The sequence below is a fragment of the Panthera uncia genome, assembly GCF_023721935.1.
Source record: "Panthera uncia isolate 11264 chromosome E2 unlocalized genomic scaffold, Puncia_PCG_1.0 HiC_scaffold_19, whole genome shotgun sequence".
NCBI lineage: Eukaryota > Metazoa > Chordata > Mammalia > Carnivora > Felidae > Panthera > Panthera uncia.
The window spans coordinates 18,909,999-18,921,004 of NW_026057588.1; the positions used below are offsets into that span (position 1 = coordinate 18,909,999).

The following is an 11,006-nucleotide window of genomic DNA, read 5'->3' on the forward strand; positions in this document are numbered from 1 at the left end:
ATTTCGGCCTCCGACGCAATCTTCCGTGACTTGCTGACGGACCGTCCCGCCGCTGCTTGGGAAACCCACAAACTGAAATGTGCTTGGGTTCAGTCGGGTGCCAGCTCTTCCCCTGTGAGCGACGGGGACTTAGGTTGCTTCCACTTGCTGACCCTGTGCCTCAGCCGTGCACGGTGTAGCCATCAGGGCGTACTTGTTATAAAGATTAGATGTGAGATCAGGTAGAGCCCTGACGTTGCGTCTGACACACAGAGAGTATCAGTGGCACCCATGCTGTCCCACAGGGATGTCAGAGCTGAAGTTGTGCCCAGAAAGTAGCGAGCACCTTGGGTGACACACAGAAGCACCCAAGGACGCCGTTCTTGTGTGGTTCTTGTTTTACACGCAGTGTGAACGAACTGCTTGAATTGTACCGTTTCTTCAGCCAGGGAGGCAAAAGGTTACACGGGAGCAGAACAGCCTGCCAGACCAGAGGGGACCTGAGACTGCGGGCAGAGGAAGCAGCAGTCAGCCCGAGAGGCCCGGGCTGAAACAAAGCGTTCCTGCGAGCCGGCGGATGCTGCGCAGACACACCGTCGAGGACACGGTCGCAGCCAAGAGCCCCGGGACCGCCGGAGACCCAGCTGCTCCCCGAGAGGCTGCTATTACTTCCCAGTCTTAACAGCGGTAAGCGGTTGTTAAGTCGGCTGCCAGGAGGTGAGTCCTCAACAAGAAGGTGCCGAGCAGGAACGCAGCTGAGAACTGACCTGTACTTTGCGTTTGGTTTGAGAGTAAAGCAGAAAGTTCCCGAAAGCTTTTCTGTGGCCGAGGGAAAGAATGCAACAAAGAAAACCACCACCATCTCTCTCCTCTTCAGAGCTCATGAATGCACTGGAAAAGGAATACACAGTTTCCAGTGGTGTCCCGATCCCCGAGACCGGGTGTGGGCTTCTTCTGAAGCAGCCCGCCACCTGGCTGCAGCGATGGCTTTCATCACCGGGTTCTGTCCTCCCACCGCAAGGTGCTAACCTCTGCCGTGTGTACAGATTAGCAAACCACCGGCTAAAGAACCCTGCCCTCTGGGATAGGCTGTGGAGAAGCAGCGTGGGCTCCAGGGCACCGTGGAGACCGGGCGGACGGGACGCGCTGGCCTGGAGAAAAGAGGGCCTGGAAGATATTCCTTTGCAAAGCAGCACTCGAGCCCAAAGATGTCCCCGTGCCAGTGTGGTGTTCATTTTAGTGAAAAGGACATTTATGACCTGTTCTGCACTATGTATGTGGGGAAGGTTGGGTGTAATTTTTCTTCCAACAAAGTAAGTACAGGTGTTTGGTCACCGCACATACGCACCCGTATCAGTGTCTCTCGAAACCTCCCCTCCCGTTAAAAACCTCCCTTGGATGTCACACCTGCCGGATGGTTCCTGAGCTAGAGAGATTTGGCACATCTTTCCTTAGTCTTTTGATTCAGATTCAAAACTTACAGCACAAACCAGGTCAGAGTTACTTTCGGTTAGAATTTATTGCCATTTATTCCTTTTTATAAATTTCTATAGATTATACTTATTTTTTTATGTTACTAATTGGCCTACAGCTGCAAACATGGGTTTGTCCTGAGTACATTTTCAAATAACTTTGTAATAGGGACATGGTTTTGTGCATGTTCTTGGAAATACTTGTGTATGTATAGAAGGGAGGGACTGATTATTTTTCTACAAAGTAATTTATGATTTCTAATTTTCTAATGTGCCTTGGATCTGTGCCAAATGATGGGAAAGAAAACAGTAAACTCTATGATTCTTGAGCGTGTCATGGTACACTTCTTTAGTTGGTCTTTTGCTCTGGAGAGATGTGTGTTTCTCATCCTCTCCGCTATAAACGTGTGCTTTGTGTATGGAAAGATCTTCCCCCATTGGATGGATACACACTTCTCACTGAAATATGTAAACCGGATCATTCAGAGCAGACCCTCACCCGTTCGCCTCCCTAGGACTGACTGAGGCTAGCAGGTGCAATGCCCAGAAAAAGGTTTTAATTTTTTAAAAAACCAGAACAGAAGCGAATGCAATAGAGCTTTTTAGCCCCAACAGGAAATAAGCACTGTTGCTTTGCGAATTTCTTTATTCAGGTTTATTTTTCCTCCTTTTCCACAGTATTAAACAAAACGACCTCACTGACGTAAGTCGCGGTGTGCTGCCCTCCTAGTTAAGAAATCGTGTCCTGTGCAGTTTGTCAGCCAAGCTGCAAATACACGCATTTGATATCCCCTCATTTTCTGGGTGGTACGATAGAATTTTGGAAACTATTTAATTCTAACGGTCGCCCCGACTGGTAGAATTGTCAAATGTTGAAATAGGTTCAGAGAAAGAAGGGTGATTTGCTGGCACTATCAGATCTGGGGTCACGGCCTGCTTGGTGCGGTCATCTGAACTGGCAGTTTCCAGTGCGGTGTGTCTTCTGGAGATGCGAGTACCTTGAATGAGATGGTCGATTTTAGGGGAGAAGCTTCTTCCTGAGCTACTCTGCGATTAGCAGGGTGAGCTGTCTGAAGTGACTACCTCAATTATTTTTTAAAACTTGTTTTTCTCCAATTCTTTCCCACTTAAAACTTCATTTGACCACTCAGAAATTGGTAATGCCCCAATTTCTATACTGTGTGAGAATGCTTTGAATTCAAAGTATTGTCAATTAAATTAGAAAGCTTAGAATAACCACGCCCCATTTCCTAGGCTGCCTTGCAGAACTTTTATCCTTGTGTACAGAACCACTTTCCATCCTCGTGTCCTTCGAGGACAGGACAGATGCCGTCAGGACAGTGGTTATTCTGCAGGAGGAAGCATGTAACAAAACTTGCAGAGAATCATCTAGTCTCCTTCCAGCATTTTTATGTAAATAAGACCTAAAGCAAAGTTTACCTATAACTGGGATGTGCTTCTCCGCCCCCCTCCCCCCCCCGCCAAAATCCCTGAGCAAAACTTCTATTTGACTCTAATTCTGTTCCTTTTAAAAAATTTTGATGTCAAAAGTTCTATTCATTAGTTTGTTTATTCAGGAATGCTAGATGCTCCAACACGGACTTTATTGGCCACAGTTCCAAATTTCAAGTCCCCAAATGAGTAACATCTCAAATACACAGTTTAGATATAGATCAGCAGTATGCTCATCAGAGAGATTGGAATTCTAAACCATTTTTCCTGTTACTTTCCTGTCACCAATCCTATTCCCTTCATATTAAATGTTATGAACTTACTCCTGGGCTAAGGCCTCTAAAAGGTTACACCAAACAGCTCACTTGAGAAGTAAATTTATGAGTAAAGGTTTCAAAATCTAGTGGGAGGAAAGCACAATAGATGACATGTGCTTTCGATTACCTGCAATTTTATCGGTGAAGAACTCCAACAATTCTACCAAAATGTTTAATTGCTAAAGTTAGAAGGCACTTAGTTTCAAACATGTTGGTTATCGTTCCAGTATTACTATCAGTGTCTCCTAGTTATTTTGGTAATTTTCTGCAATGCAAGTACCACTGTCTTGGATTGGGGTAATATTTGTTAAGATAATATAGTCTCAGTGCCTTTGAAAAGTAGGTTATAAATGAAACCAAAGTGAGGAATTTCCTTACCTTAAACATACAGATTATCTTCAGGAAGAAAAATAGTGTACCTGGTTTCAGAGCCTAGATTTTGGAAATATTAGATGTTAAACATTAAAAGTTGATTCCTCTCAATCCATGGGTTTTAACTACCATGTTACTGGATGCTATTTCCTTCTCACTGAAGAGTAAGCCAGCGTCTATGTCTGCAAAGGCCATTTTCCTAACACTAATGTCACAGTTACAAAGAATATATTCATGCTGCTACACGTTTATAAACTTTTGGTATGAAAGAAAAAATTCCAAACGCAGATCTGTTCATTCGGCTATGGTACAAAAAAAACTTTGCCCAAATTGTTTTATTTTGCATAACAAGTTTATTTTTTTAAAAGGCATATAGACAATAAACAAAGTAAACAATCAGATCTTTACTTCCACCAAGTGTTATCTGTCCTAGAACTGTTCCATCAAGTTCCAGTCTCTAAACATCTTAAACTCAATAATCATCCTCTTCATCAGAGTCCATGACTTTTCTTCTGTTGAACTGGGGGGAAAGTAAAGGAGTGTCATAACAGGTTTAATAAAGCAGAACTCAGACTTTCTGACAAGAACAAGGTCTACTACTACAAGACATTAGACCTTTGAAACAACTTAGGGTTTTGTATCGATTGGGGTGGGGGGAACAGAAGAGCCTTAATAATTAGACCCCTCAACAAGTGCAGCCCTTCTCCCCAAATTTTCACCTGTTACAAATGGAAAATGTTTATGGGCTGAAACATGTTTTGATACAGTAGATAAATACAGGATATTTAACACTTATCATTAAAATCTTTTTCTTTTGCCATGCGCATTTGGGGAAACTTACTTTAACTGTGGTTTTCTTTTCTGTTTGTTGGCTTACTTTTTCAAGGATTTCTATTAAACCTTGTTCTGATACCTAGGATAACCAGAAAGAAAAACAGTACTTTTTTTAAACAAAGAGTTTATACCTCAGCAGATTGAATGGTTTTCATCTTTCTGGGGGCACGGGGGCAGAGGTCAAGAGGCAAGGAAGGAGAGGCAAGACAGGAGGTTCTAACTACTGGTTTAAGTTCCAAATCAAGTTTGCTCTGCTAGCCTCATTTGAGGAGAGGGGAAGGTGTCCATCGATTAGCTCTCTCAGGAAAATTCCACGTTAAGAGTACTTAAGAACACCTTTAGCATCACTGACAGACAATGACAACCCCCTATACCTGTGCTGGAGACGCACAGCCTCTGCTCTTGAAGAGCTTAAATGAAGGAGAGAAGTCACTCAAAATAGATGAACAGTCATTGTCTCTTCCACACACGCTCTTAGTGTAAGGGGTTCAAGCGCAGGCCTGAGCCCCGCAGGCTATGGAGGCAACAGCCAGCTTCCAGTGCAGGTGGGGCTCATCTTGAAGGAAGGATCTTGAAGGAAAGTCAGGCTCACCAGAGCTCATCAGGGCATCACAGCCACGCACATAATAACCAGGAATTTCAGCACCTCCTCCTTTGCAAAACACGCTTAACTTCTACGTACATGGGTAGTATTTTATTTGGTATCATTGACAAACCTGTTTCCAGTGTAGAAGCAATTAGATGCTGACCCTAACAGTCCCTGGGTCACACACACACACATCAAGGTTCCATAGCAGCGTCATAAAGGAAGGCAGCAGAGGATTTTAGGAAAGGCAATTAGTTATCTTTTAGGATTTATGGTAGACACAAGTATTCTCTCCTTTATAAATTGCTTCACTGAAATAGTCAACAAGAACTTCTGAACCAGAAGATGAAACTGACCTTTTGAAGATATGTTTTGATGAAGTCAATAACAACAGGTAAAATGGCCTCAAGACAGTCCAAGCTTACCTTCCCACTTAGTTGCCCGTATCTTGCCATCTGTATGAGGTAATTCTCTACTGCTTTAGTTTTTTCAGGCTTTACAAGTGCTAAGTTACTTACTAAAAAGAAAAAGAAGGAGTCAAAACTAAATGCACACTTAGAGAACTTACAACTATTCACCAACATTTCCAAAGCACTTCACAGACCTGTGTTTTGAGACTAGCAAAGTAGGCAGGTAGGGCAGATTGTACAACAGCCCGTCTTAAAAATGAGGAAACTCAAGTGCAGCCATGTCAATCTCAGTCAACACCCCACAGAGGTAGTGGGAGAGCCAAGATTCAACTTGGGTCCTCAGATTCTAAGCCTGAGGTCTTTTGTTTTTATTACTATCATTTTTTAATGATTTCCACTTAAATGGAAAGCAATTTCTGTATGACCACACATATATAATTGTTGATCCATCTAAGAAACCTGCCTCTTCTAAGCCGGGCTTCAAGTTACAATACAAAAGATACTAGCTCATTTGAATTGGCTTATTAGTTTTTTCTATATGTTTCGGAATTTACTGTGAAAAATTATGAACATACACTAAAACAGAGACAATAAACCTCCCAAATCCCCATCACCCACATAAACTACCAGCAACATTTCGTGATTGACTCGATTAAAGAGTGGTTTCCTATAAATTTGACCTAAAATGCACTTGGAGATCATCTCTTTGGTAAGCGAGAACTGAGCTGGTATTTTCAGCAACGGTTTAATTACATTTCTTTAGGTTTATTAACTTCACATTTCTTACAACTTTATCTGCATCACGTTTTTACGTTAAACAAATATTTAACCCAGAGACAGCAACGATATCCTAGATCCCTTGCCCTATTCCAGTAGCTCAGGTCCATTTTACGGAAATAAGTTAGAGGAAACTAAAGATGCTTACGGCGGGCCCGGGCTGACTGATCCAGGACTTGGGCTAAGATACTGTTTCTCATTTCTGCTTCCCTACGACACAAACAGATCAGCACAATTAGAACCCATGCTGTCAGCATTCCTACTGAACACACAACTCCCGTGTTTCCCAAGATGGAAGCCTGCCGCGCACACAGACTGCGCTATGGCAGGCACCGCGCGGGCAGCAGTTCCCATACTCAAGTAGGAGTCCAGGCCCGCCCTCAAAAGTTAGCTTTATTTTATGTGGGTACCAACCTACCAGGTTGAAAGGTAAAACTTTAGATTTTCATCATTCAGGGTGGGGTTTTAGTTCCGCCACTATTACCAACATACATAAAGTACCCGGTGTGTGACAGGTTCTAGAAATTGGTAGTTAAGATTCCAGGCAATTAAAGGACCAAATGATTAATCTGTGATTTTTCTTAGAGATGAAGCTGAGACCTGGGAAGGCTATGTTACGGGGACACAGGTAAACCTGGCCAAGCTGGAACCAGACCCCAGGGTTCAAGACTCTCAGTTCCACTTTTTGAGTGGGGAGGGCGAGTGAAATTATAACCTTGCAACCATCCTTGCATCTTTCTACCGATTCAAGTGGGAACTAGGTCTCAGGACAGTGGTTTCGAACTTTAAGCAGCAAAAAAAAAAAAAAATGTTTTTCCCAAATGAAATCCTTTAGGGAACTTACTACACAACACAGACAAAAGCAGATCCTCCGGCTGAATCAGAAGGGGAGCCGGGGCTGGCTGTGCCTACGGGCCACCCCCAGCTGAGGTGGCTAAGCACACGGCGGCGCACAGCCCACCTCCACAGGCCATTTCCCTTATTGCCCCCGAGTACTTCAACCCTGCTATTTACTGGGACTAGATTTCACTGAGTCAAAGAATGCCATCAATTGTAAGATGCGCCATAGTTTACGTACCTCTAAGAACAAAATGGGCGAGTCTAATAAGAGATCCCTACTCAAAGCTGGGTATCAAAGAGTAACACCCACAGTACAAGGTAAACAAAAAATAAACCCGCCATGCAGAAAGGGACAGAAAGGATGCATGCCATCAGCCTTGGTCCCGAGTGAAGGAAGAAAAAAGTTCCTGTCAGAGTCTGAACTTCAAGCTTTAGTCTTACAGGTTTTCTGTCTGAATTTACACTGCTTGGGGGTGAGTGAAATCTCAAGCACAGAATTTTTTTTAAGTTTATTTATTTATTTTGAGAGAGAGCAAGAGAGTAGGGGAGGGGCGGGGAGGGGCAGAAAGAGAGAATCCCAAGCAGGCTCCACACTGCTAGTGCGGAGCATGACAAGGGGCTCAAACCCTCAAACCACGAGATCATGACCTGAGAAAAATCAAGAGTCAGACGGTCAACTGACTGAGCCACCCAGATGCCCCTCAAGCACAGAATTTAATTTTAAAAGGTCTCAGGTTAGAAATGTACCCAAGTTATGGCAGAAGCAAAAATAAATCCTCTCTGGAAGAATCCCGGACAAGTGTGATCCATTATGAGACAGATCTAACTTCTGTTAAATGTGAAAAAATACATGTCTTACAATCAATGAAATTCACGTCGTAGTTTTATTTTCTTCTCAGCACCATTCTTCTCCCACTAATAAGCCCCAGAGGGACAGAACCTTTTCTGCCTTGCCGATTTCTCTAGACCCAGCACAGTGCCTGATTCGGACCTGGTGGTCAATAAATACTTGCTGAATGAATGAATGAGTTCAATGGCAGCATGATGGGGAGAGGGGAAAATGCTGTTCAACAGGTACGGAGTTTCCATCTTGCAAGATGAAAAGGTTCTAGAGATCTGTTGCATAATAATAACACTACAGTAAACACGAATGAGCTGCACACTTAAAAATATTTATTACGGTAAATGTGTGTGTGTGTGTGTGTTTAAATCACCGTTAGGAAAAAAAGGTAGCATGGTGAAGTAACTGGGTGTTCATTCACTAAATCTGCTATGTGTGAGGTGCCCAGCCACGTGCTGGGATAAAATAAGAGGAGTTTAACAGTTAATGTGCAGAGAAATTTACTAAATGTGAAGCACTGTACCTACGTAATCCTTACAACATCCCCATGAGGTAGCCCTATTATTAGGCTCATTTTTAAGGTAATCACAGTTTAGCAGAGAAGCAACATCAACCAGCAATTACAAGGGAAGTATGCAGAGTTCCATACACCTTTCTTTAATTAGCAAATTAATAACGAAAATACCCTGATTATTTATGGGAAAATCTCTATGCCAGGAAAAACTTTAAGATGGACACATCTATTAAATAACTAAACTAGGGGTGCCTGGGCTGGCTCAGCTGGAAGAGCATGTGACTTTTTTTCTTTTAAACGTTTATTTTTGAGAAAGAGAACGGGAGCACAAGTGGGGAAGGGGCAGAGAGAGAGGGCAACAGAAGATCTGAAGCGCGCTCCTGCTGACAGAACCCCGGAGTCCGGAGTCAAGTCAGATGCTCAGAGACAGAGCCACCCAGGTGCCCCAGGGCATGCAACTCTAGATCTCAGGTTTTGAGTGTGAGCCCCACCATGGGTATAGTGATTACTTAAAAAAAAAAAAAAAAAAAAAGTAATAATATAATAACTAAATTTTAAAAACCATTTGGTGGTTTTTTACCATTTTGAACCATCCTTCAAAAAGTTCAGAATTCCAGCCCATACCTGTGCTTTGCTTCCTGTTGTGCTGCATCGCCAGGATCCTGGGGGGGGGGGGGGGGGGGGGGTAAAAATTGTATCTTTTAGTCAATTTCACTTAAGAAGAAAGTAGGAACTACTTTCTTGTTTCTGATACCTAATAGGTTCCAGCAGCGGTAAGAATCAAATTATCACCAAATAACTAAAAGCTGGGCCTCAGGGAAATCAATAGGATAGTTTCCACTTACTACAATGTTTTGACAAGCTTCTAAAATCACAATCTAGTAGAATGTTTTAAATACAAACAACCATGAGGGAGGGGAGTCCCTGTCCTACGAAACCGGAGTTTAAGAGGTCATGATATTTGCTTCGGTATTGGGGACGCGGATTCAAAGGGCGCTTCCTTGGAGACCTTCCCGCTCCAGCCCTATCACGGTGGTCCCTCGGCAGTCTTTAACTTGAGCACTTTATCTACGGAATTAGTGTTGAGCGCGTGGCTCCTCCCCGGGACCCGCAACTCCGCCAGAGAGGATGTTCCCCACTGTACCCGCAGCACCTCGCACACAGCAGACCCTCAAACAATGTTGACTACTTGGGTCGGAACACCCTAATTTTAGGAAACAATTCGGCCAGAAAGCTAAGGGGACGGAGATAACCGAGGAGCTGAGCACTTTGTCCTGGAGAGACGCCGGCCCGGCGAGGCCCAGCGCCTGCCCGCCCGGGGGCCGCACGCGGTCGGCCTCCGCGGCCCAGCGCCCACGCGCCCGGAGAGGGACCCAGGCCGGCCTCGGGGGCCAGCGACGGGGTCCTGGGCCCGCGCGGGGCGAGCTCCAGCCGCGGTGCCTGAACCTCCGCCTGGGGCCGCGCCCTCCACCCCGGGCGAGGGCGGTGCCCGCCAGGAACGGGCCGGGCGGGGGCGCTCACCCCGTGCTTCGCCTGCAGCTCCGCCAGCCTCTGCTTCCTCAGCGCCTCCAGCTCCTCCTCCGCCATGGTGCGGCGGTTCTGAGTCGAGCAGCCGCAGCCAAGCTCCGAGGACTCTCCAGCGGCGCCCGGGCGCGAGGGCGACCCTCCCCACTGCGCAGGCGCCCGCAGCGCCCAGGCATCACCAATCCAGCCCGGAGCCGCGCCGCCAGCCGCAGCCAGGGCGCCGGGAGAGGCCCGATTGCTCGATCGCAGGCGGTAGGGTTCCCCGCGGCGTTTGGGCATAGCCCCACGCAAATCTTCGCGAATCCCACCTCCCCGCCCACGCTGGACGCGCTGCTCACGGCGGGCTGTGACCTCACTGCCAGAGGAAAAGGATAGTAGTCTACAAAAGGGCAGTCATCAACAAGCATAATAATAGTATGTAAACTCTGCTGGTGGCCGATCCGTGCTAGGCTCATGCTATTTCCATTTACAGTTGAGAACGCAGGGGCTCAGAAAAGCCACGTGGGCTGCGGGAAAGTTCTAAAACTGGATTGCAGTGATGGTCGCACCACTCTTGCATTTGCTAAAAAGACCCTGAATTGTACACTTAAAATGAGTCGGGGGTCGGGGAGTTGGGGACAGAGTCCCTGCCACTGGGCCATTAAGAAGCCAAATTAAAGCAAACTTGGACAACGAGACTCAGCCCACTTGGCCCAGACAGGCCTTTGCTCAGAGGTTGGAGCTGGGGTGTGGGGCGTGGTGTAAACTTCTAGACAACTACCCCTCATCCTACCCCAGCCTGGCCCGCATAGACACCACCCCAGCCCCCAAAGACCTCCCCACCTCACCCAGACACCCCCTCCTACCCCCATAGACACTCCCACCCACCCCCACTCCACAGGCACACAAGAGCTTGTGGGAGAACTTTTGGGGGCAGATATGCTGGGTGAACTCCCTGGCAGGTGGCCTTTAGAATAGAAGCTTTGTGTGTGGAGGGGGAGGCGGTGTAATGCTCAGTCCCTAACCCCCGGGTTATCCACTTGCTGTTTTTTTCAGTTGTGACAAACTATAACATTTACCATTTTAACCATTATTTGGTTCAATAATGT

The 11,006-nt window shown here is 45.8% G+C and overlaps 2 protein-coding genes across 3 annotated transcripts in view; one reads left to right on the top strand and one right to left on the bottom strand.

Moving 5' to 3' along the window:
• ANKRD27 (ankyrin repeat domain 27) overlaps window positions 1-3,993 on the top strand; it is a 53,793-nt gene extending 49,800 nt beyond the window's left edge. For both annotated transcript variants that reach the window (XM_049621708.1, XM_049621709.1), the window contains exon 29: window positions 425-3,993. In XM_049621708.1, coding sequence (XP_049477665.1) covers window positions 425-661 — 237 coding nt within the window. In that variant the 3' untranslated portion in view covers window positions 662-3,993. The remainder of the gene's footprint in view (window positions 1-424) is intronic.
• Window positions 3,923-10,068, bottom strand: PDCD5 (programmed cell death 5). The gene is made up of 6 exons (XM_049621715.1): window positions 9,916-10,068; window positions 9,019-9,056; window positions 6,348-6,409; window positions 5,438-5,529; window positions 4,434-4,505; window positions 3,923-4,112 (listed from the first exon to the last, which is right to left on the bottom strand). Exons 1-6 carry the CDS (start codon window positions 9,979-9,981, stop codon window positions 4,065-4,067), a joined length of 378 nt encoding a protein of 125 aa, XP_049477672.1. The 5' UTR covers window positions 9,982-10,068; the 3' UTR covers window positions 3,923-4,064.
• Window positions 10,069-11,006: the final 938 nt, after the last annotated feature.